The sequence below is a fragment of the Microtus ochrogaster genome, linkage group LG7_11 (assembly GCF_000317375.1).
Source record: "Microtus ochrogaster isolate Prairie Vole_2 linkage group LG7_11, MicOch1.0, whole genome shotgun sequence".
In the NCBI taxonomy this organism is placed as follows: Eukaryota; Metazoa; Chordata; class Mammalia; order Rodentia; family Cricetidae; genus Microtus; species Microtus ochrogaster.
Window position 1 is genome coordinate 11,873,152 of NC_022032.1, and position 27,001 is coordinate 11,900,152.

Here is a 27,001-nt window from a genome sequence, read left to right on the forward strand (position 1 = left end):
TAAATAAATATTTTATAAAAAAGAAATTTCTCTTAGCCAGCCAGGCATTAATTTTCCTCTAACGATTATTTATGTCAGTTGTCCTTCCCACTCCCATTCTCTTCTCTTGAACTCTACATACGGGAAAGGCTTTTGCCCCATCCTCCACTGGATTCATTATCTGCCCTCGGGCTTCTCTTTGGCTCAGCGAAGGACTTCACTCTGATTAATTCATTGGTTGAATGTTACTGAAGTCCCTAATGGTGGTGGAGATTGAGAAACTTTCTTGGTTCTCTCATATTTGGGAGGATTGTGACATGCCCTGACCGCAGCACACTGCTGTCTTCATTATCTTTAAACGTCGAGGATTGGCCTGTCACTCATCATTGTTGCTGGAGATAAAACATCTGGGGTTACTGGTCCCGTGGAGGTAGTCCAGCTATGCTGACCATGGGACATTTGGGAACCTCCTGTTCAATGTGAGGTAGTCTAGTAACTTATCTCTGAGTCACGGTTTTTGATTCCACAGGAGATCAGTAGCTATGCAAGGTTATGGTGAATCTTCTCCGGCCCAACTGCTGTTTCTGTCTACAGCACAGCCGGGGTGGGGGACAAGTTCAAATTCACACCAACATTCCCTAAGTATGTTTGCCAAGATCATCTCTGAGAATGTGTGTGGGGGAGGGGGGCTGAGCTATGTGCACTTGGCCTACAGTTAGTTCTCCACTTCTTCAAAGCCATGATTTCCTCTGGCCAAACACACCAGCTTTCTCTTAGACCTAGATATTCTCAAAAGCACATGCCAGTTCTTGAGGCTCTAATATCATATGCCATCTTCATTGCTTCCCTTTGCATTATTATTGAAATCTGGGGAGAAGGAAGCGATTTGCTCGTTCATAATCTCCTTCCTCAACTGGAACCTTTTTTCTTCCCTTCTAAAACAGAGTCTCCTATGTAGCCCAGGTCATCCTTGAACTTGTGATCTTGAGTGATGAGATTGCAGATGACTGTCCCCACAATCAGTGTGTAAGCACTTATTTCAGCTCTGTTTGGAGGTCAGTCTTTGACCTCTAAAGCTGTCTGAACTGCTGGAGCAGTTGGAGAGCCCCCAGTGGGGTTTGTGAACAAATCCTCGTTACTCCCACAAGCCTCGGGAGCAAAACACAAAGAGAATGCTGTGGCATTCACAGTCCCCTGGCCTGAAGCATCTGAGTCAGACCTAGAATTAAACCGCAGGCAGGCGTAAAAAGCAGCAACCTAGGCACTTTAGCTAAAAATATTATACCTATGATGTTACATAAGCACCTAAAGTGATAAGGCAGACAAATTTGTTTCTTTGCTTTCCTTTTTGATAAGATATATAGAATATATGATGAGAAAAAAAAGTTAGACTTAAAAAAGTCTATTGACTGCCACAGAGCATCTGCCACAAAACCAGAATAAATAATAGACAAGGCCCACACACTCCCATTGGTGTATGTATGCATCCATATATAGAAACCATTCAAAGCCCACCTTCGTGTGTAGTACACACGTACACATTAAACATGTGGATTTAACATCAAGGGACTACTTTCACTGTCTGGTGTTTTGAGAAACGTAGCGGTAAACCATTTACACACATTCCCATTTTAGTAGGCACTTAGCAGTATTTTTTAATTACAAGAAAGTTTAACAATCCAAAGCTATTGATAAAGTACTAGCAATGATAAAAGAACTATTAATAAGGGAGCACTGGGTAATTTATTATCCATTCACTGGCTGCTTTCTGTGAACGTTCTTCTTTGTTAATGGTGCCAGGGATAGGGATCACAGCCAGGGCCTGGCTCATGCTAATTTTCCAACAGAGACTAAGTTGCCCACATTGGCCTAAACTCAAAATCTTCCTGCTTCAGCCCCCATAGCAGCTGAGTTATAGACCTGTGCCAACAGGTGCTGGGGATGTTTGTGCCCAGGTTAACTGGGGGTCTGAGTGGGGTCTTCTGTGTCTTTCCTGCACAGGTGCAGCCAAAGGTGTGGTTTACAGGCATGGGGATGTGAACCTGTAATTCCAGCAGCTGGAGTCTGGGCCAGGAGAGTGGCAGGTCCGAGATCTGCCTGGGCCACAGTGAAATCTCATCTGCAAACAAAACCTAAGCAATATCGGGGAAATCTTAAGGACCTGGGGACAACAATGACCAAGCGTGGACAAGGAGTCTTGATGGGCAAGAATGTAGACAGAATTTTATCTTTAAAATTTTAAATTCATTAGTGACATGTTTTTTTTTTTTGCGTATTTAAAAAGAATTATCTTTATCCTATAGGGACTTTTTTTTTAAGGTTAAAAAATAATACTTTAGACAAAGGCTGTTGGACCTGAAGCCTCAAGACATCACATTCTTTGTTTATAAAGTGTTTTAAAACCACAACTTGCTGGAGGCGGTGGCAGAAGCCTTTAATCCCAACACTCAGGAGACAGAGGCAATTGGATCTTTGTGAGTTCTAGGCCAATGTGGTCTACACAGTGAGCTCCAAGACAGCCAGAGCTATGTAGAGACACCCTGTCTCAAAAAACACTACCCCCACCCCAACCAAAAAAACCTACAACTTAAGCCTCATGCCACAAAACAGGAAACCAAACATGTATGTTCATATATATATCTTGGTCCCTGTATTGATTTTTTACATCACTTTATAATTTAAGGGAAAACGTATTATGAATTTAGCTTTTATTCAAAATTAAATAAGCAAAAGCAAAAATTTTAAGAAACTTGTACAAATTACTTACATAAAAGAAAGATAATAGAGACAGTCACAAATCTGCAACAAATAATTACCAAAGGGTAGGTAGGGCAGCATGGATATAACCATGTCACAGCACGGTACTCTAACTGGGATATGAATAAGGCATAACTAACATTGGCACCGAGACCAGAGGAAAAACAAAACCTTACAAGCTTAGTTCTACATTAAGCTCCTCCTCCCCCAGATCCTCGACAGATTTATACGCTACCTAATTCCTTAAATACAAGTTATCATGTCAAACTCTAAATGACAGAGACGGGCAGTTAATGTGAAAAGCCCCCTAGAATGGACAAGCTAACTGGGTGAACCGAGTTCTCCATCTACCTTTATGTACATTGTAATGTAAACCATATTTTCACAGTTTTAAGTGTTTTATGAATGGATGCACAGTACCATGTCAGGTCTGCAGTTGTTCCTGGAGACTGGCTCTAGACAGCATCCCTGCCTGCTGGCCGCGGGGATGCAAGGATTTACATAAATAGGAAACTGTGTCAGAGTCAATGGCCAAGACAGTTCAGCAAGAGCAGGATTTCCAACAACAAAGAATGATACTCTGTACCATTGTTGATATACTTGTGCAAATAGAAGCATCAGGACAAAGAAATCTGAGGCAAATTCGATCTGCGAAAACGCCTAGGACTACCGCTGTAAACGTGGGCAATAGAGGACCCTCAGCAAGTTCACTCTTTATGGCTTTTTTTTTTGTCTTTTAAAATTTAAAGCCAGAGTAAAAGCACACACACTACCCATACAAACACACATATGCACGCACGCTTTGCATTCACACAGGCACGCGCACGCACGCACGCAGCATCCACACAGAGTACTTAGTTCAATTAGAGTAGGGTACATAGTGCAACTTCATCACAACGTAGAGGTTTAACACACATTTAGTGTGTGTTTTCTGTGCAAGTTCTTAGTGGTCTAGGACCCAGTGGAAGGTATTCATTTGCAGATCCACGAGATTCAGGAGGTTGAAGAAAAAAAGTTTCCTTAATTCCTACACCAGCACTGGGTGTGCAAAGGCAGCGGACAATCTGGCTGTCGATGGAGCCAGATTAGGGTGACTTTAAAATGAGATCCAGCCGCTCTCAGTCTTGGGGCTAAGAGCAAGCTAAGGAAGATCCAAGCAGTTCATTACTTAGATTGGTCTCTAGAGAAGTAAGTCAGGATATGCTGTATCTTTGTTAGCCGCTCTTCCAGAGACTTCATTGACAGTACGGAGAGCTGATACCGAGGGTCTACAGGAAGGACTGCCAGCAGCCACCAACACCACGCAGGCCCATTGGGGGTCGCCTAAAACCAACCAAACAGTTCAGAGTGTTAAGAAAATATAATAGTAAACACTACAAAGTAATCATGCTAGGTGCTACCAAGTCTCTTCATCATATAAGGCAGGGGATTATTAAGCCCACAGACACTGAGGAACTGAAGCTGGGAACTGTGATGTAATCACCCATGGTCTCTCAGCTCCCATGCTATGGAGTTAGGATTTTACTCCAGTCCTGACTGCAGCCCTTCGGCAGGTGCCTGTGACTTCCACCCACTATAGACATCAACAGCAGATCTCCCTCCAACAGTCAAATGTCCCCAGTCCTGCCAAGTGCCTCACGGGGCCAAACCTTGGTATTTAAAGCACTGCAGGAAGTTAATTGATACTTGAAATTTTTATTCAAAAATTAGAATCCTGAAAAAGAAGAAAAAAACTTGGCTTCCCAATTTGAAAGATTAATATGTCTCTGGCAAGGCAGTTCCTGTACATTTCAGGAGCAGCCACCAAGACAACAAATTTAAGCAAAAGGATTTGAGAGCCTGCCTATTGCTCACTGTGCTGGTATTCACAAAGCACGAGACACCAACTTTCAGAACAACAAAGGAGCCGTGACAGTGCAGACGGGATGGCTCCAGGCATTGGCTGCTCTATGTCTATGTCCTTCTGTGTCCCAGACAACATTTCCCAGAACCCTGTCCTCCACATATCTCCAGGTTAGACTCAGCCAGGCCAATGGCACTCGTAGCACATGCGAAAACTGGAAAGAGAGGTCATTGTTCTCTAGAAACTCTTCCAAAGTATGTGCGTAGGAGCGGCATTCCAGAGGATTCTAGGAAACCATCCACTCGGCTGTTGCTGAGGGACAATGGGCACTCCCTGCGGTCCTCAAACTGTAGCACTTTCCTCACAAGTTTGTGTGAAGCCCGGTGTTCTGCCATTCCAGATGCATCATTGTGACATGCTGTTTGACCTCTGGAGTGGTTCCCGCTGACCCCTCCTCCAGTCTCCAGTGGCGGTATTAACTGTCCATCAAACAGCGCACTCGATTCTGGACTCCACTCGGTGGCGGCCTTGTTTCCCTGACTCCTAAGGTATCATTAGTGGAAACCAGTGGCAGTGACTGAACTACAGGACAGAAGTGAGGACAATGGGGAAATACCATCGGATCTTTAAAAAAGTTACTTTCTAAAGATTTTAAATGTACTTTTCTACTTTGTCTTATGAAAGCCATTTCTATACTGTTTGGCCAGATTCAACACCAAAATAGGCAAAGACATGGCATAACACTAAACACAGCATGGGTCCTGTCCTCAGATGAAAAGAGAATCACTCGGATTTGACAGGCTCAGACCAACCTTTGAAGGATGGAAGGAGAGATGGTGCCTCACAAGGGGATCTATTATTGTTTGATCTTCGGATGTTTACATCTATTCTACTATGGCGTTATTATCTTCTAACCATAATATGCTGATTTAATTCAAAATGTTGTGCCTAACCCTTGTTCCTCGTGGGTCTGTGATTGGATTCCCCAGGGTAGAGAACTCCTCTTGGTGTCTGCAATTGCTCCTACAGAGCTCCATGCACGGAGGGTACCTTAATCACATCACTAGTTAGGTTCAGCTTTACATCAACCCCAGTACTTGAGTGGACCCCAAGAATGATAGTTATAACAGAAATGTCAAACACAGACAGACAAGAGGGACTTGAAGCGGTGAATAGGACATAGGGATAAAAGGAGAGGTGAGCAGTTTCTAAAAGATGGGAAAACATACACTTCTCAATGGTCAAAGTGGCAGCTGATGGCTTGGAAGTACAGTGGCCTCACAGTCAGTTTAATGGCGGCCAGTGTTCCATCTGAAAGCCCTCACCCCTCTGGAAATCCGCACACAAGCCCTTCCTCCCCCCGAGGCCCTCTTTCCTTGAGGCATCCTTGCATGCAGTAGGTATCAGTGCTCTAGAGAATGTACTTGTAATTCAAAAGATGGGATCAAAGAAAATAACACAAGGAAATGTGTAAAGTTATTGGATTTATGAAAAAGTAAGACCGTCTGTAGCAACATCTTACCTGGAGGTTTTCCTCCCTCTCAGGCATTGATCCAAAGTGTTGAAGGATTTGGCTTCGAAATCTGTCTCTTAAATTCTGAAACCAGCTACAGGCTTGCGAGTACACCAGGTCATGAAGCTCTCTCAGGCTCTGGATTTCATCTCCGTTCTCAATCTACAAAGAGTGGCTGGTAAGATCTCTGGGTCCAGTTTCCCAGCCCTTATCAACCACACAGAACACAAAAAAGTGCCGCTGAACGGAGGAATGTCCACACTAGCGCTGGACTGTCAGCGTGACAGCCTCATGCAATATCAGCTGGTGTTTCCACCTACAGAGTCCTATTGGGAGTCACCGGGAAGAGCATGGCCTGATCTCCACTGAGAGCAGGCAGCAGTCTGACCGACAGCCTGAGAAGAACCAAATATGGTGGACAATGAGCTCTGGTTTGAAGGGCTGCACAGATTTGGAATAAAATAGTTACTTCAATAAGAAGAAAAATGGGTCGCCTAGGGTGCAAACCACATGGCAGAAAGCAGTATTAAAAGGGCAGCCATAAACACATCTTTTACCAGAGAACTGGGTCAAAACACAGAAACAAAAAGCAGCAAAAATACTTGCCCCAAAATTGGCAAACCAAAAGGCAGAGAACAGAGTATACAATTTTCAGCTTCCGCCATAAAAGCTGTAGCCCCTCCATGAACCCTTTAGAGCCCAGATGGTGAGTGTGAGATGAAAGGCGTCTTCCAGCCAGGAGACGCACAGAACACAGGGGGACAGTCAAGGAACTCATGCATTTTTATAGGCTCTACCGCGCTCCTGTCCCACTGGCCATGTGCCTGGATGGGCTCTGTTATGGCACATTAATTCATCCGAACAAACAGCAAGCAGGCGCCTGCAAGACAGTTTGCTGGGTAAAGGGACATGCTACAGAAACTGACAACCTGGCTGGGGACCCACATGGTGAAAAGGAAAACGGACTTCTAAAAGTCGTCCTCTGACCTCACATGAGCACCATGGCACTTGAGTGCCCCTGTGCCCACACGAATGAATGAGTGAATGAATGGATGAATGAATGAATGAAATATTTTCTAAAAAGCTGAATGACTCAGACTTTCATGTGTCAAAGGATGACTAACACAAGACAACAAAGGGACTCAGGGAGGTTTTGAAATACAGAAGACAGAAGACATAAAAGGCCACTCATTTGACTTCTGAAGAAACTAAACTAAAACTTGAAACTCGGCATTAAAATCAGTCATGATTTGCATGACACGATATATCCATGAGCTGTGTTTAAAATGTAAAAATGGTAGAGAGCTTTGTGTCAGACAAAAACAAAACCAGCCAAGAGGCAAACAAATTTCAAAAGCAAGCTTTTTTAAGGTTAAGGACACTGCTACAATTAAATGGAGCTTAAAATTTCATTAGACATTACAGAAAGTAGAATTACTACCACAAAAAGAAAAGGTAAATAATAAAATTAAGATCTTCCATAACAGAATGGAGAAAAACAAAAGCAAAAAGCCAAAACATATGAAAGGGTAAGAAGAATCCCTAGACATTGTTATGGCCAAAGATGAGCCCTGTCTCCAAACCATGGCAGCAGTTTCTAAACACACTTCCAATACGTTACTCTCCTAGATATGAGCTTTCAGCCATATATATTCAGTTATACACGCAAGGGACTTTTTCATAAAATGTGATATATCATTATACAAATTTACCTAAAATTAAAGTAGGCTCAAAAGTTTTACAAAGAACACTGTCTTTTGCAAACAATTCCATCAGCCAAGCATTATCAATCAATTTTCAATGCATTCAATATTCTTCCCTAACTGACAGAGCAAAGTATCCCCCATAACACCTATTTTTGTTTGTTTGAGACAGGGTCTACATAGCCCCATCTGTCCTGAAGCTCATGCTGTAGACCAGGCTGGCCTCAGACTCAGAGACCTGCCTGCCTCTGCCTCCTCCCGCATGACATCGTTCTAAGAGAGAACAGGCAACACCAGGTCAGTCAAGTCTATCACCACAGAGGCCGGCAGCATGGTGCAAGGGCAAGTCAGTCAGCTGTCAACCACTTTTGTTGCACATCCTAGATCCCTGGCAAACGAAGCGTTCTTGCTTCCTCTCTCTGGCTGCTAACTGTGAGAACTCCATGGACTCTCTGTGAGGGTGCCTAAACCCACCAGTCAAGAAACATCGACTGAAATGAAGGCCAAAACAGATCAGTGAATAGTGACAACGTAAGACCTATGTTTTATCCTGCCTTTCCCATAGAAACCGCTTCAATTTGAAACAATTCCAGTTTGGTAAACTAGGTCCTGACAACACTGAGAGGCCACATTGACCCGGTAGAAAGATGTCGGTCACTATAACCTTCCTTAGGAAAGCTATCAGCAGCACATATACACTGGCAATGTCTTATCTAGGACATCCTACCATTTTAAAGTAGCATCCAGTTGTATTTATTTTTATAATTAAGATTGTTTTGATAGAGGAAAAATCCCAACACACAGTGCAACCAGGAAAGAATTTTGTGTTTACTTTCACATTAAATTTTAATCTATGAATGACAATAATTTTAATTATTAATGAATCAAATAAAATAAGGTAAAGACAAACTTAAAACTTCGATGACCTAGAAGTTCAATTTAGTCAGCTGCCACTCGTAAGTGGTTCCTGGGATGCCTGGGACATGAGGGGGCTGCGGATTCTCATCCCCATGTTCTCCTGAATGAGCAGATGACTCAGGATCGAGGTGAGGAAAGGCAACTGCAGCTAATCCTCAAAAGCGGCAATGATGACTTGAACTGGTTCCTGTGTCCAGAAAAGCTCCCCTACATGTAGGTACTGAGCCCTAGGATGCGAGAGCCCAGAACACACCCGAGAAAGAACATTTTCAATACCTTAACATCTTCCAGATACTCAATGTCTGCGGTGCAGTATCCATCTTTCATTCCTCTCTTTAAGACTCGGAACCGCTTTCCTCCAACCGTGTCGACCACAGACCTTCCATCAGGTAAGAAATGCACATTTCGAATTTGTAACATACAACCGTAATCTGCAAAACTAAAAGAAAACCAGTGTTTGAGCAAACGTGTGTGAAGTCTCATCCAGACACAAAGAAAGATCCAGTGTAAACAAAGAGGTCAAAGGTCACAAAGAGTCTGCCTACCTGTTTTGTGTATCACTGACACACATCCCGAACTGCTTGGTTCCGGTCTGTATACTCCTTCGGATCATGAGCCTGTATCTGGGCTCAAATACATGGAGAGGGCACGGCACAGTGGGGTAGGCCATAGTGCAGACAAATATTGGGACATTCTTGGTTGAGCTGAAAGAAAAGAACTTTCATTGTTATAGGCCAAATCAAATGGCAAAAACATATCAGGCTTACAACAGTAAAAAAACACGGATGCAAAAACAACAGCAAGATCTATTTTAAGCATGTGCTCTCTATTCCTGGCTTGAACAGGAGGCAGCTCCCCTTCCTCAAGTTCACACTGCTGTATCTCTGTTCCTCTTATTCATAAGCCTGAATGCTAAAACACTGGGGATAATATAGAACTAACTATTTTAAGAATCAAAAGGAAGTTTTTCATAACCAACATTGTACATTGAGAACTTCTTTCAAAATACTTCCAACACAGGACAGAGTTACAGCTCTTATCACAGAACACTGAGAAGAAAATGGGCTCCTAAAATGGACACAAATTCTTAAGCATGGTGTTTTCAAGCTATCAACAGAGATAACTAGATAAAATAATGCTCTGTCAGGTAACTTAGATGACGTCACCTTTCTTCTCCCAGACTGAACAGTGAGAGGGCAAAGGGCAATGCCCGGGTGGCAAGGATGAGAAAGCCTGGCCTTGTGGGGGCAGCGGAAGAAGAGATGCACATCCTAGCGCCTGGCTCCACAGCAGCAACCCCACAGGGTTTTAAGGTAAGAAATGTTCATTTTTCTTTGGATCAGGGATTGTCCTTTTAGAAACCATTTAGATGCAGAAAGGGATATTCACAGCAGCACTGTGGGGAGTGGCTGGAAGCTGGCAGCTGCAGGAGGAGTCCGTAGCGTATGGGTAGAGTATGGGCAAAGCATGGGGTGGCCAAAGATGGAGGGCTAGGCTGCCCACCAGGAGGCCCAGGGTTGCACTGACTTACAGTGTGCCAGCACTGTGGAGAGGAGGGAGGGATAAGGCAGCCAGCATGGTACACGTCTGCTGGAGTAAGTGTCTGCTCTGGTAAGGTCATGGAGGGCACATTCCACGGCTACAGCTCTGCTTCCTTCCACTCCCTTTACATATTGCTGCCACGTGACCACTAATGACCTAAGGACACGCGATGCTCAACAGGAAAGCCCAGTTAAAAAAACAGCCCTGCTAGCAAGCACGGATGTCCCCAGCTTCTGGCCACCGCTCTCGGCTTTCTACTTGCTGCTCCTGCCATTTGCTGACTCTCTCCTAAGGGCGGGCTGGCTGCACTACTCCAGATCTGTAGCGTTACCTCCGCTCTCTAATCTAGGCTTCTCGCTGAGTATCAAAAGGAGGCAGAGTTTTCAACTCAATATCTTCTATCATAAAACTACACAAACATCAGCTTTGTGGGAGGACAAACCACTGCCGGGCTATAAAAGAGAGCCAGGAGCTTTTGTGCTGAGAACCACTAGCCTGGGAAGCCTTCCGTGGGCACACTTGGGAGAATACAGGGCACACGCCTAATTCCTTCTGCTTTAAGACTGAGAAATCCAGCACGTTCTACTTGTGTTTTGAAAACAATAGAAGCAAGCAGTTCCTCAGGAATAACAACACACAAAATTAGCAGTGTTCTTCAGTGTTCAGTCGTAAGAAGTGATGGAAACAGTTAAGAAATTAAAAACCCAGCAAAGAAATTCAAAGATCCAAGATCAAAACAGCAAAAATATTCAGGGAAAGAGAACAAGAAAGAAGGAGTGCATGGCAGCAGAGCGTGCAAACGTACCCAGCTCACGTCAGTTCATGGCAGTGGGGACAGCTGCGAGCACCCTCTGGATGTTTCCTCGTCCTCCTGCCAACCTGCATGCTCTGCCTGCTGCTATCTTTACTGAGGGTTTGATCCCTGAGGCTTCCCGTCATGTTTCATTCCCATCCCATTCCAAGTCTCTAGCCCAATGGTTCTCAGCCTGTGGGTTATGATTCCTTTGAGGGTCAGATGACCCCCTTACAGGGGTCGCCTAAGACCACTGGAAAACACGGGTAGCTACATTATGATTCATAACAGTAGCAAAGTTACAGTTAAGAAATACCAACAAAACCAATTGTATAATTGGGGGCCGCCACCACACAAGGAACTGTAGTAAAGGGTCACAGCATTAGAAAGGGTGAGAATCACGGCTCTAGCCTGTTAACATGCCTGCTAATGTGGGCAGATGTTCCTCCTGCTCTGGGATGAGGGAAACCAGTTCCCATCTGCCTTACCTAGTTCGCCTCTACCTACTCCACCGCCTGCTGTCAGGGCAGGAAATCCCTCCATGACTCCAACATTGCTTCAGTCCAGAGCTGCAGCACTGACTCCCCGCAGAACACCCGGACTCTCCTGATCGCTTCCTCGATCCCGTCTCCTCAGGGCAGGAACCCTGATCGATAGTTGGTTACGATACACCTCTGTGCAAGACTGACTGAATCCTGCTCGCTCAGGAAGGGCTCTCTTGCTGTTTTCATAATCTCAGCTAATTTAATAAGACACTTACTGTGAGAGCTCGGCCGTTTCTTCATCATAGATTTTCTTCCTCTCCGACAGCTCGTCCGGAAGATACTTCACTATTAACTCTTCCAACAGCTGTGTGACACAGTACCTCCTGTCCGCTAGATACTGAAAGACAGAATTACTTCACACTCCAGCAGATGCTTGTCTATACTGTATAAAGCAGGTAAGAGTTTAACGGAGAGCAAAGCCTCTAGTATGAACTGACACACTCGACTCTGACTGCATTTAATCAGTGAGGGGAGCCCTGCAGTTTGTGAAGCTACACAAGAAACCTGCCTGGGCCTCTGCTTCAGTGCGGAAGACTGGAGACGCAGCTGGAACCAAGCTCCTGTGTAGAAACTGCCCTGCTAGGAGTTTTACTGGCAGCAGCCAGCCTGGGCCCTGCCATCTCCCACAACACACGCCAATTTCTAAGAAGTAAAAGGAAGATGTGGATGAAGAAAATAATGCACTGTCTTATCTCGGAAACTCAAAACAATTCTTGTTTTGTCTGCTTTCAATGATGAAGTCTCTATATCACTTTTGTTGTTGGGAGTGCTGCTTGCTTCTGTGAGATAAGGTCTCACTGTGTAGTACAGGCTGGCCTCAAACTTGAGGTTCTCCTGCCTCAGCTACTCAAGTGCTGGGATTAGAAGCTACTAATCAACTAACCACTACTACTCAACCTTCAGCCACCCGAGCCACAAGTTAAGTAGCCACATGTGGCAGGCAGCCACCAAACTGGATAGGAGAGCTGGACCATTTCTACACGCAGAAGACTCTACAGGTCAGTTGCTCCAGGTGATAAGGGCTCTGGAACAGGCGCCCAGTCTGGGTGAGATGCAGGCCAGCAGAATTTCCCCTAATAATGTCATCATTAAAACCAAACCTTCCCGACCAGGCAACTGAACTTTAGTCTCTTCCCAACTCTCAATTTCTCTTTTCCTGAACAATATGGTGTCCTAGTCAGGGTTTCCATTGCTGTGACCAAACACCATGACCATAAACCAAGTTGGGGAGGCAAGTATTTATTTGGCTTAAAATTTCACATTGCTGTTCATACTGAAGGAAGTCAGGACAGGAACTCAAACAGGGCAAGATCCTGGAGGCAGGAGCTGATGCAGAAGCCATGAAGAGGATCTGCCTACTGGCTTGCTCCCTATGGCTTGCTCAGTCTGCTTTCTTACAGAACCCAGGACCAGCAGCCCAGGGATGGCACCAACCAACATGGGCTGGGGCCTCCCCCATTGATCACTCATTGAGAAAGGCCTTACAGATGGATCTCATTTCAGTTGAGGCATCTCCTCAATTGAGGCTCCTTCCTCTCTGATGACTCTAGCTTGTGCCAAACGGACACACAAAACCAGTTAGTACAATGGGTAATAAGCAGTATGTACTTGGTCAGACAGAATGTATAATGCGAGTCACTTTGAAAATAAAATCATTTTTTGTGGCTGAACAGAAACCAAACCATGCTGTCAAACTTAAGGCCAATAAACAGATACAAACGCACACGAACCTCTTTTAAGCTCTCTTTGCAGAGGGGACAATATGGTGTGTGGTCTAAACAGCGCTCAAGACAATTCTTACAGAATGAATGTCCACAAGGGGTTGTTACTGGCTCAAAAAACAACCTGAAATCGAAAAAAAGTACAAGTTAGCTTTCACGCCATAAGCGTCTGTTAATAATGGACCACAACACACGTCTCTACTTAGAGGAGGAGGGAGGCCAAGCTAGGGGCAGGGGAGGAGGAAGAGGGCAATGCTAAGTATACTGTGCTCTCCTTAACCTTCTGACAGATCGTCACCAACAGAAGCATGCTCCAGGGGCCTAGAACCGTGCTGACTACTGCAGCGACCACTAGATGGACACCAGTGGCCACCAAACAGTTGAGGGTGGCCAATCCAAACTGAGCCTTAAAAGCAAACTCAAAGTAAATGTAGATGTCAAAGACAGTTCAAAAAATAAAATAAAATAAAATAAAGTATGCCATTGATGGTCATCAGATTTTTATACAGACTCATTAAAAATGGTCCTTTAGTTTGATAAAAGTCTTGCTTCATAAAATAAACTAAAAAAAGGACATTCTGAGCAAACTGTACAGACACAAGTATAAAGATGCCATGATGAACTCATTTTGCATAGTAACTTCAAATTTAATTTAGGGAAAGAAGGACTTAGCTTGGCATGGAGGAGCAGGTATTTAAGCCCAATCTTTTTTTTTTTTTAAGATTTATTTATTTATTCATTCATTTAAAATACAGTGTTCTCCCTCCGGCCTATATGCCTGTTTGCCTGAAAAAGGTCCCAGATCTCATTAAAGATGGTTGTGAGTCACCATGTGGGTACTGGGAATTGAACTCAGGACCTCTGGAAGAGCAGTGTGCTTACTTAACCTCTGAGCCATCGCTCCAGCCCTAATCCCAATATTTTAACCTAGCACTCTAGAAGATGAGGAAGAGCAATCATGAGTTCAAAGCCAGCACAGGCTACACAGTGAGATCCTGCTTCACAAAAGGAAAAGAATAAACATGACTGAGGAAGGACTAGAATGTAATATCAGATATGACTCTCAGTACAGAAAAGTGTATTTATTCCAGAATTATTTCATAAAGATAACCCTCTGGCTTTCCCAGCATACTGCCAGATTTGTATATGCTTTAGAAATCATACGGTGTCATCCTTGGGTAAGGAAACTGAGCTTCAGAATGAAAAGACCTGCAGAGGAGCTCACAGATGCTTATGCTCAGCCTCGTATGGCCAGTCCCAGGCCTTGGACAGGCTGTGAACCCGCGAGTCTACCATAATTCATGGAAATGAGAGAAGTCCTTTCAAATGATTCTAATGGTCAGAATCATAAATATTTACATAATGGAAATCATATTACATGCTATTTTAAGAGGACTTGATGGTTACTATGAGGACAATACATAAAATACGTAATTTGTATTCTTATGCAGTACATTACAATTTCCCACATTCTTTTCCTAGTTGACCAACCAGATTCACCCTACACTGAGGTACAGGCTGTGCAAACACTGCCTCACTGTCCAAACTTGGAAATCTGAGATTTAGAGATCTCTCTCCTCAAAGGTGTAAAAAGCTAAACCTAGGAGTAAAATTCTACCTTCTGATCTTTAACCAATATCACGACTTTATCTTACCCAACATTACCTTTAGCTATATGACATTTCTATCAATACAGCCATCTTAAAAAAAATGTGATATACTTACCTCATACAGAGAGAACATTCAAAATCTGAGACATCTATTAATTCTTCTGGGATGTCACCATAAGCTAACGAAAACACACAGTCTTCACGGGGAGATTCTATTGAAGAAACAGACAGGGTTTTACTACTTAGGGAAAAGGGAAAAGGTTCAAAGGCCATCCTGAATCAGTACCTGTCGGGGAGGAGAGCAGAGAGGAAGCCTTACCACCTTGCTTCTTCAGTTTGTTCCTCCCATCTTCATTAATAAGCATGTCCTGCTCTAAGAGAGACAACTTCCTTTTCAGCAGAACACCTCTTCCCTGAGCGGACAGTAAAGGTTCCGAGGACACGCGTTTTAAACCATCTTCTCTGGCAGGCACTGCTGCGGTATTGATGGCTTGTGCTGACCGAGCACGATTTAAACTCCCTTTGACAGGCTCTGGGGCATCCTCTGGCCGTTCTTCCGTCTACAGAACACAATAAACAAAGGTAACTCTCTTCTTCACCGTTTATTTTTCTTGCCCAAAAGAAACGTGGAAGCGAGATCTTAACTCATTTAATAAAACTTTTTAGCTCTAATACTGGGCAGCAACATGACTTCTGTCAGTGTTTACACGGCCTTAGACATCAGCTGCTGATGTCACAGTGAGGTGGAAGGCAGTGGTGCTAACGGAGACAGACGCTCCGAGACGAGAATAAACTATTTACAGCCACCTGCGTCTTCTAAAACACTGTCCGTTCTCTGACAGTTAAGTGACCTAAAATGGTCGTCAAAGAGAAAACATTTTACATACCAAGCTTTAGTATAAGTCAACAGCTGCAGACAGGATCCTGTAACTATAACTAGATATGCAACACACGCTTAAACATGTCTTAATGCTTGACCACGAGAAAGTGGGGCCTTAGCTGTAAGGAGGCTGGGGTACAGAGCAAACGGTCATCTTTTCCACTCCTTACCTGCTTCAGGCTGAGCTCACCAGGAGAATGAGGCTCTTCCACTACGGAAGGAAAACCAAAAGGTTTGTTTTTACTCCACGGTAGGGAACTCCAGGAAGACTCCTTCAGGCCTTCCTTTAAGTTGTCAGGTGACAACAAGTCACACAAGATCTGTAAGAAATAATATAAAGGTATAACAGAAGACATATACTGTCTGTAAGAAATAATATAAAAGTATAACAAGACATATGCTATCTGGTGACAAATGGCAACATAATTACCTATTCAAATTCTGGGAGGTGTTTGCAGCAACAGGCATTATTTTTAGTGATCAGGGGAAAAAAATAAACATATTTTAAAGTTTCTCAAACCAAGATATGTCTCAGGAGGGATCATAGCACTTCAAGAAAAAAATGAGGGGGGAGTCAAACCTTTGCAAGGAAGGAAGACATAAAGTGGCCCAGAAGGCACTCAAGGGAAAGGCTGGCTTTTTACATAAGGATGATAAAGGGAAGGGATTTTATGAAAAGCAGAAACTAGTCTATCAGTGAGCCTGATGCCATCAGACAGACTGAGGTGTCCACACTAGTGTGTTTTCAGGTTGGAGCTTGACTACTGTGGTGTTGTGTGAACCAAGGAACCTGGACTCAAGCACAAAACGCTAAAGGTACCCGTGTTTACACTGAACTTAGCCTGTCACTGACCAGCTACCCATATGGTGGCCTGTACTGCTGGGCACTTGCTTGGGAGCAAAGAGCGGCCCTGCAACAGCTAGGAGTTCAAATGGAGCTGGCTGCACGACAGACACTTCAGGGTGGTCTGGTGAGCAATACATGCCAGTCACTCACATAAATAAACAGGTTTATTAAGATGGAGGGAATGCCTGGCTGAAAGAAAAAGGCATTTTATAAACTGTCATATTTCTATGTGCAGCAGGGTTAGGTTTCTTGAGTGTACCATCGCTCAAACACACAGAATCTGGTTATCCACAAATCAGTGTAAGGAAATAAACACAGTGTGAATAGAGCAAGTCTGTAGATGCGCAAACAATATCCACTTACTAGAAAGCCACCTAGGGCCTGGAGATGAAGCTCACCGGTAAAGAGCTCTCACGTGACACTCTCACGCTCAGTGTGAACCCTAATACTGAAAAACTAAAACATCAAAAAAATCTATACACATACACATTTATAGTTCCTCTAATTAGAAAAAAAGAAAACACTAAACACATCTCTACCCTAGAACTCAGCAACTCCTCTCCCAGGTATTTGCAATGAAATGCTTTGAAACAACAGTAAAACAAACACTGCAACCACTACCACCTCCAAAAGAGTACCACGGAAACAAAGCAAATGAAGATTGCTACCAACTGAAAACCACAAACTGTGGTGTGTTCATGTAGTGGGACACGTGGGTCAAAAACAAAAACTTCCCACATAGAGCATGTAAGCAAATGGAAACCCAGAGTACACATCGCATGCCTCACACAAAATTCTAAAATGAGCAGAGTTCTCCAGGGGACAGAAATCCCAATGGCAGTTTCCTTGGGAGCATGAGGTGGGGACTGACTGCTCTGGGAGGCTAGGAAAAGCCTGGACTGGGTGGGCGCTGTCACACTGCTTGTCTGCTCCTAAACTCTCACTGAAGTGGACATTACCTACTTTGTATGCACAATACTCCACGGTTTATAGACTATCATTGTCAACAAGGAGGATACCCACCAGCATGGAAGGTGCAAGGTTCAAGCTCCTTAAGTGTCTGTAGTCTCACCAAGAGCTAATGGCAACAGACACGGGGCCAGATGACGAGGTTTGTGAAGATGCTGGGCTAGAAGGTATGTGCACACCTCGCTGCTGGATTCTTTTTTATTACTATTTATTTATTTATTTATTTATTTATTTATTTATTTACTTAAGATTTCTGTCTCCTCCCCGCCACCGCCTCCCATTGACCTCCCCTCCCCCCATCAACTCCCCCTCCCTCATCAGCCCGAAGAGCAGTCAAGGTTCCCTGCCCTGTGGGAAGCCCAAGGACCTCCCACCTCCTTCCAGTTCTAGTAAGGTGAGCAATCAAACAGCCTAGGCTCCCACAAAGCCAGTATGTAAGTGCAGTAGGATCAAGCTGAGAAGTGCTGCTGGATTCTTAAGGGAGGAGAGGATCGAGAAAAAAAAAATCTCAAAATTCTCCTAGTTCAGGGTGCACAAAGCTCTCCAAACCAGCCTGTTAAATTTATTTCCCCAGTTCCAGGGGTGCTGATTCTGTGAGATGGGGCTCAGGACACCTCGTAGTTGACATAGACCCAGGGGATCCTTATGAAAGGCCACACTCTTAACACCACAAAGAACAAGTGTTTTGTGAGCACTGAGGTCACATGGCTAGACTCTAAATCAGAGGATCTTCTCAAAGAATTTTCCAAAGACCCTCTCTTCTCATATGCTGTGTCAGTTCAACTAGAGCTAAGTTTTTTTTTTTTGGATGACACTGTCTGTCTAACTTGGTTTGATCCGGTCTTCCCTCTGAAGTCATTCACTCTCCACTCCTTCCAGTCCTACTGTCTACTAAAATAACAGCCATGTCAGCCTTTACAGGGCAGTCCGTGCAGAGATGTGTGGAGCGCTGAGATAAACGAGGCAGAACAAGCTGACGGGGCAACACGACCGTCGACCACGGGAGGAAAAGGGCCTGAGTGAAAGGCACAGGCAGGTCCTGAGATTCCTGAGTGGGGGAGAATGGAAACACCTCCCAACAGGGACTACCAGCTTGGTTCTGACTGGACAATTTTGGAGTATTTACGGAGAGATAGCTTGGGGATGGGACATAAGTCTAAATTCAAAACTTGTCCGTCAGCACCTTGTACGCATTGGCGGTAACTCTGTATCATGTTTTCAGTGCTCTTGTGCTTTGTGTTTGACTGTGACTAATCAGTCACATGCGAACTTTTTCACACAAAGCACGGCATTCCATCCCCAAAGCTTCAGGTGTTTGATTTCAAATTAGGGATGTTGAACCTACATTTGGAAGCATCTGTATTAGTAAGCTAAGCTACTACACTGAAATATCTGTGAATGAAATTCATTGATTTCATCAAGAACTCAGTATCTAAAGATAAAACCGTGCTTGTCCCTGCTCCTCAGATAAAATTCCTCCCTGCATCCCTTGTCTCCCTGTTTTATAAGGAGCTTTGTGGGTGTAAGCCTGGCTTAGACAGACAGACGATTGGCAAACATACTGCATTACCTTTTCTACCTGTAGCTTTGCGGGTGCAAAGTCTTCATCAAGGGCTAAGCACTGGAGGAAGAGCTGTAAAGCATCGCCCAGGAACCCCGCGTCCTGCAGAACCTTCCCCTTCCTGAAGTAGACCTTCAACAAAGCACACACACCAAACTTTATGCACGGAACTCTTGGCCAAAACCACCCAGGAAACAAACAAAGGATTCTCAGATATGTGGATTCTGCAACCGAGAAGGACAAAGCATATGTGCTACTCCAAAGAAATGCTAGTGGGGAAACTGAGGCCTCAAAGTGAATGAACCGATGTTCATAGCAGTTAGTGTCTCTCAAGAACAGAGATACATCTTCACTTGAGAGATTACTGATGTAAAGACTTATTCATCTTTTATTTGTGCATGTTTGAGTGTGTGTGTGTGTGTATGTGTGTGTCCACAGGTGCTTGAGGAGGCCAGAAGAGGGCACCTGAATCCCCAAGAACTAGAGTTAACAGGTGGTGTGAACAGCCTTCCAAGGGTGCTGGAAACTACAGAATGTATCTTTCTCTTTAAGTCTGTCTTAAGAAAGTACTTATAGACACAGACTCATCAGAATCCTTGTTGTCTTACTTTTCTCCATTATATGAATTCAAGTCCTATTACAATAGATGAATCCTAGAAACCACATGAATTCTGCAAAGATTCAGTGTGCGGGTTCTTCCACAGCAGGCAGCTTGGAAACATCTTATGTGGTCAGAGGGAAGTGATCTTATGAGCCCCAGGATCATGAGAACTAAACAGCGTTTTAAAGGAGCCAAATACTGTCCATATCCATTCTTAGCTATCATTTCAATTGGTGAAGAAAAATCACACTTCTTTTCAAAAAATAATTTTGGGTTATTTCATGCATATGGAGTTCGGCTTACAGTATGTGTGTGTAGCAGACGCATGCCTGGTGCCTATGGAAATCAGAACTGAAGTTACAGAAAATTCTGAGCTGCCACATTGATGTTGGGAATTAAATCCAGGTCCTCTGGAAGAGCTGCCAGTGCTCTTAATCACTGAGCCATCTCTCCAGTATGAAAACTATACTTCTTATTACACTGTTTCAATGAAAATACCAGAGAAATTGTTCCTTTTTAAGTCTTAATGCTATTTGTCTTGTGCCAATGGCCAGGAGAGCAAATCAGGAGAATGGTAAATGGATCATATCTTATACACCTCCCTCGGTCCTTCTAAAATCCTCCCAGGCAAGGCCAACTTGTATAAATTCACTGTCCAGTCACCCCACGGCAACCCTATCATCTCACAGAATCTCCTAGCTTCAAGGATCATGCTCTTTCCATCACAAACTCTTTCGGGGAGTCAAGCTTGAATCCATCTTACAAAATAGCAAGTTGAAATTTTTATTTAAAAATATGCATAATATTTTTCTGTGTCATGAATCGCTTGTAATTTACTTGAGAAAGAAAGGTTTTGGACTTTTTGGGTTTTTTTTAACAATTATTTTTTTTCCTGATAAGAAAATTGGCTTAACATACTTATCTTAACTAAATTTCTAGGAGGCTATATATTTCTTTTCAAAAATGATTTTCTTTTGTGTATATATGGTCTTGTGTAGGCAGGTATGCACAGAGGCTAAAGGCCAACCAATGGCACCCGTCAGGTGTCACCTTGTGAGCCCCAGGGCTCTGCCTGTCTCTGCCTCCCTGGCACTTGGATTATTAACCTGTGCCAAGACACCTGGTTTTACATACGGGTTCTGAGGCTTCTTGAACTCAGGCCTTTAAGCTTGTTTGGCAAACACATCATTGACTTAGCTCCAAACTATGTATTCCATCTGAGGCCAACCACACATTGTGTTAAGACTCGTCACTCTAACTGAAGTCCCTCAGAGCTGCACTTTGAAACCCATGCAGATGTGAAGTCACTTTACCTCGGGCCAGTTGGGAAGCTGAAAGAGAACCGCGTTTAGATCCTCGATGGCCGCTTTGAACTCCTGGAGGCCAGCATAGGACTCTGCTCTGTAGATCTTGAGAGTCAGGTCGCTAGGCTCTGAAAGAAATAGTTCACAAGGATCTGGTTATTTTAGAATGATTACTATGCTAATCCTCAAAATATTATTATAAGAATGGCCAAGATCAAAAACACTGATGACAACTTATGCTGGAGAAATTGTGGGGTAAAGGGAACACTCCTGCATTGCTGGTGGGAATGCAAGCTGGTACAGCTCCTTTGGATGTCAGTGTGTCAATTTCTCAGAAAATTAGGAAACAACCTTCCTCAAGGCCCAGGAATACCACTTTTGGGTATATATACAAAGGATACTCAATCATGCCACAAGGACATGTGCTCAACTATGTTCATAGCAGCTTTGTTTGTCATAGCCAGAACCTGGAAACAACCTAAATGCCCCTCAACTGAAGAATGGATAAGGAAAATGTGGTACATTTACACAATGGAGTACTACACAGCAGAAAAAAAAGATATCTTGAATTTTGGAGGCAAATGGATGGAGCTAGAAAACATCATTTTGAGTGAGGTAACCCAGACCCAGAAAGACAATTATCACATGTACTCACTCATAAGTGGTTTTTAAACATAAAGCAAAGAAAAACAGCCTACAAGTCACAATCCCAGAAAACCTAGACAACAATGAGGACCCTAAGAAAGACATACATAGATATAATCTACATAAGAAGTAGAAAAAGACAAGATCTCCTGAGTAAATTGGAAGCATGGGGACCTTAGGAGAGGGTTAAAGGGGAAGGGAGAGGCAGGGAAGGGAGCAGAGAAATATGTAGAGCTCAATAAAAAGAAAAAAAAAAGAAATGATTTGTGATTCCTAAGCCAATATAGCATTCTTGCAACAACTTCTTATGTCAAAAGTTGAACAGAAGTCTTATCAAAAGATTATTTTAGTGGTGAGAATTATAATTAGGAATACTGAAAATGTTTTTGTGAACAAAAATTACTTGTATGAAGACTTCTCTTAGCTGGCACATCTTTAATCCCAGCACTTGGAAGGCAGAGGCAGGCAGTGATATGTGAGTTCAAGGCCAGCCTGGTCTACAAAGTGAATCCAAGATAGCCAGGGATTTTACACAAGGAAATCTTGTCTTGAAAAACCAAAAAGAAAAGAAAGAAACCTACTTTTTCCCCTAAAAAAGTACCCTCTAAAGATTTTCAAGTCATGTTTTGCCTGTTTAGAAAACTTGCCTTTTCTGAGACTTTGTAAATGAAAATAGGATTATATTCCTCACCCCCAAAATTTTAATTTGTAAATTACTGTTTATAAAAACAAAGAAACAAACAAACAAACAAAACCACTTCAGACGAAAGTTCCACAGGCATGGGGAAGTGACCAAGGTTTGTCTTATGAGGGTGTAAGTGTCCCGATTCTAAAGGGAATGGGCTGAAAGAATTATGTTGTGGTCGAATCTTTCATTCCCAGCCACAGAGGACTCGTACCTAAATACACACATCTAGTTTCAAGAGCTCCGGGAAGTCACCCCGTTTCCTTCACTGTCCTCTATGCGTATCCTCGGAAACCAAACTTATCCAATCAGCATTTAGCTGTCCTCTATGCGTATCCTTGGAAACCAAGCTTATCCAATCAGCACTTAGCTGTCCTATGCGCATGCCTTGGAAACCAAACTTATCCAATCAGCACTTAGCTGTCCTCTTCTAATGCTGTAATCAAGTATTACAGGCAGACAAACTGTCAGCTGAAGTCTAAGCAAAAATTTAATAAATTATTGAGGATGTTCAGCTGAGCCTTCTTTTAAAACTATTCATGTTGAGCCTTCAAAACCTTATGTTAATAAAATAAATCACTTGTTGCAAAAAGGACACAATGTCTCTTAATGCCTCCAAAAATACATTTAATAAAACCCGCTCCTGGTTTACTCTAGTTTTTAAGTCAATGTTTTCTACAGATAGCCCCCACTTTAACAACTCAATTAGGCACTTTTAAGTTTCTGCAGCAGGCTTGAGAACTGAAATGATATTGTTCCCTCAATTCTACATCAGTGAAAAACTTTGAATTAATATTTCATGAGAAATACTTCCTAAATAATAAGAAATGGTAGCTGCGCATATGAGCTCACAATGGTGGTAACAGCATGCGCAAGCCCCATATATCCTCAAGCCAGAGCAAAGCCAGCATGGAGAGAGGAGGTGGCCACGAAGTCCCTCCCCAGCGGAGGATGAGCTTGGCAACTGCTGGCTGCTGGCAGACAAGAATCCATTTTCTTTAAGACTGCTGCCAATGGGTAGGTCAACCATGTTCCAGTGTAAGGTCACACATCCATGACTCCATGCGCCATACAATGGCATTAGGTGGGTGGAAGAAGAAAAAAGGACACAAAAGAGGGAGGAGAAGGGCATCTGGGAGGAGTTGGAAGAAAGGGCGACTATGACCCAAACTTGGGGCATGCAATTCTGAAAGACCTGAGAAAAGTACTTTGAAAAAGACATGACAAAAATTCCATGTTTCTTCTTAGAGCAACAACTTAAAAACAGATCTCTGAACAAAACTGTGCAGAAATTTAAAAAGCCCGGTGATGAATTAACCAAGAACTAGAGAGGTCCTAGCACACAGTTTGAATCTGTGAGTGCTCAAGCTCCGTCGGTTACACTCCACCTGCCTCTGGGCACCTTACAACCTAAAGAGGAAGCTCACCAGCAGCACTGCCTGGGGAACAGACTGTGTGGCCATCACTGCCCAGAGAGCAAGTAGCAAAGCCTCAGCATCCAGGAAGTGGGATGTTCATCACAGCTCAGGGGCTTCCAGCTGTCTCAGCGGGCAGAGACCCATCTAGAGGGGTTCACAGCGGACGCACAGCCTACTCTGTCTTTGGACCCCTTGGTGGACTTCTTCTACTTCCACATGTTTACAACAAGTTATCTCACACTTGGCACATGGTACACACTCAGATCTTCCCATCCACCTGCTAGGACTGGAATGTGAAGCAGCTTCCTCCTGCTCCCGTGAGCACTTGGTCTCCAGCTGCTGGCAGTTTGGGGAAGTTGGTGAGGTTTTTGCACATGGGGTCCAGATGATAGATACTACTGGAACACGGTGGTGGGGCTAGAGGGGTATAAGCTAGCCTCTTTCCAGCCAGACATGGTTCTGGTTGGAGTCATGTATAGTGCAGTCAGCCCTAGTTTGCCACCACCATGAAGCCACCCAGTGCCAGGCCCTCCTAGTCACGATGCATAAACAAACGCCATTATAAAACAAGAGAAGAAGCTGTCCTCACTCTGACAAAAATGGAAAAGGGGCCAAATCTTCTCTACAAACACTCAGTTGCTTAAGCCCCCAAACCCAGCCCTAAGAAGTGGGTGTACTCTAAGAGAGGAGCGCAGAATTTAAAACACTGCCCAGCTCCTTGTAGGTCAAATGTTACCTAATAATTACTCTAAGTGACTCAAGCAGTGTGGTCAGTGAGTTTACACCCATCACTTCTGAAGAGAGCAGGCCCACCCCACTTGATCACGTCCCATACTTAATTCTACAAGGGAGCCAAGCACACCACTTCAGGCCCTTAGTATACTCAAGACACAGAATCTTCACTCTCCAGATAAACTTTCAAGAAAGCCAACCAAAACCAGCAATCTGCACCGCCTGTGCCATCAACCCAAGTCTGAAAGTCAACCATGATGAAGCACCTGCTCTCTGCGCTTGAACACACCAGAGTAAACAAAGGGCTTTATCACCTGTGACATCACGGAGGCACCATAGTCCACTACTGCAGGGCCCACGGCACCGAGCACATGCCTGGCATGCTATGCATACACTCTATTCAACAGTGAGGCATTGGGATGGCACGGTTCAGGCTAACCACACTGTGGACAACTGCTGTGGCTCTTACAGCCTGGCGTGGTGCTGCACACCTGTCGCCTCAACATTTGGGAGTCTGGAAGACCCTGAATTAGAGGCTAACCTGGTCTACCTGCTAAATTCTAGGGCTACATAGTGAGACCTGGCCAAAAATAAATAGATAAAAAGGTGTGGTGGTCTTGAACTCTGACATAACCTAGCTGCTTCCTGCCACCAGGACCAGGCACGGAGCTAGTCTTTGCCATTATCTACCTCTAGGGTCTGTGCCCCCAGTCTTAAATTTCCAGCCGAACTTCACAATCGTATTTCCGTCCACCTGCTATAGCTATCCTCAAATCAGCTTGCTTGCCATCAAGAAGTACTTTCACTGTTCTATCAGTGATACAGCTGATACCGACTCCCCAAATCAAAGCTATCCTCGGCGTTGCCAAGTCTCTCTTCTCTCTTCCAGTTCTGCCCGTAGACCTAAGTTAGGCTTCTAGACTCTCTTCAGGGTTACTACAAAAGCCAGGGTTCTCCTGCCACTGGCTTCACCCTGTCTTCACCATCCACAAGTCACAGGTGTTGCCTAGGGCCCTGCCTCTTGCGGCCTTTCTTCTTCCTATCACCCCCTCCCCCATTTCAATTTCCAACTAGAGAGGGCTGCTCTGTGGATGACATTCTCTGTCCTGACTCCTCCCTTTGCTCAGTCTTCCTTCCTCGTCATTCTAGCCCTTACGGAGCCCTCTTCTTCGGATGACTTTTCCATCCAACATGACTCAGATCCAACCTCCTCCCAGGATGTTTCCCACTCGAGTCTGCCTTGCTACAGAATACCATTAGGATTGGCCCCTGCTCGCTGTCATCTGGGACAAATGACAAATATCCTTTACTTCATTACCTATGACTGAGCTTTTAAAACTTAAAAAGAAAATTGTGTGCATCAGAACAGGTGTATACACATCACAGCACCACGTGAAGGTCGGAGGACAAGCTCAAACATCAAGTTCTCAGCTTTTTCCTAAAGAGACGGTTTCTCTTGTTCCCACTATAGAAATGTAGGATTACAGACACACGGTGCTGCATCCATTCCTACCTGAGTCTTCAACTCAAGCCCTCACGCTTGCACTGCACCTAGCGAGACATCGCACCACCACTGAAATGCACTTTTATGAGATGGGGCCTGGAGCTTAGGCCTGTAATATCGGCTACTAGGGAAACAGAACCACGACCATCTCAAATTCAAGGCCTGCTTAGGTAACTTATTGAGGCCTGTTAAAATAAAAAGTGAAGAGGGCTGGGGGCAAAGCTTGGTGCTGTAGGACTTTTCCAGCACGCACGAGACCCTAGTTGTAATACATGTCGCTTGCCACGGCTGGGAATGACAGACTCAAGATTCTCAAACCAAAGATTCTCAACCCAGCGTTCTTGCCTTTTACCTCTACGCTGCTAGTAATGAGAAATTAGCACAGGACTGATGCATGGAAGACGTGGCGTACTACACTGTTTGCAGTCCTTCACTGTATGCACACAGCATTTGAAAGCGGCTCCATCTGGAGATAAGTGCCCTCTCCATCACTTTTACTCTGTGGATCCAGCTCCGACAGTGTGTTGTGACCTACAGGAAACACCAAGACCCGACCCATCTGAACTCCTCGGTCGAGTTCTCATTTCCTCTTGCACTTGGTACTATCATCATCAGACAGCTAAACTCTGCTGCACAGCTAAAGAAACTAGGCGAGCTGCCCACGCACGACATGGGCTGAAAGAGTTCTCTAGCCATGGTTCCTCATCGTTGTGTCTGTCTTCAGGGACCCACAACATTAGCAGGAATCTTATAATTGTTTCTTTAACCCATCTTAAAGATTTTTTTTTTGCCATACTGCAAAAGTTCTAAAATGCATACTGAGAAATTGAAAAATAAAGAAAATTAGGAATTAAGCTGGGGAAGGCTGTGCATGTCATTAACTTCAGCATGTGGGGAGGTTGAGGCAGAATGGGGAACTTGAGGTCAGCCT

The 27,001-nt window shown here is 44.0% G+C and overlaps 1 protein-coding gene across 1 annotated transcript in view; it reads right to left on the bottom strand.

Annotated features, from left to right (window-relative positions):
- Positions 1-2,528: 2,528 nt before the first annotated feature.
- Positions 2,529-27,001, bottom strand: part of Lonrf1 (LON peptidase N-terminal domain and ring finger 1) — a gene marked incomplete at its 5' end in the record, with an annotated part of 32,604 nt that continues 8,131 nt past the window's right edge. The window contains 11 exons of the mRNA XM_005362638.3: positions 2,529-4,059; positions 6,102-6,254; positions 8,990-9,152; positions 9,259-9,417; positions 11,809-11,930; positions 13,324-13,438; positions 15,040-15,136; positions 15,244-15,484; positions 15,975-16,124; positions 19,191-19,313; positions 21,096-21,214. Of these exons, the coding sequence (XP_005362695.1) occupies positions 3,901-4,059; positions 6,102-6,254; positions 8,990-9,152; positions 9,259-9,417; positions 11,809-11,930; positions 13,324-13,438; positions 15,040-15,136; positions 15,244-15,484; positions 15,975-16,124; positions 19,191-19,313; positions 21,096-21,214 (1,601 nt within the window). The remainder of the gene's footprint in view (positions 4,060-6,101; positions 6,255-8,989; positions 9,153-9,258; positions 9,418-11,808; positions 11,931-13,323; positions 13,439-15,039; positions 15,137-15,243; positions 15,485-15,974; positions 16,125-19,190; positions 19,314-21,095; positions 21,215-27,001) is intronic.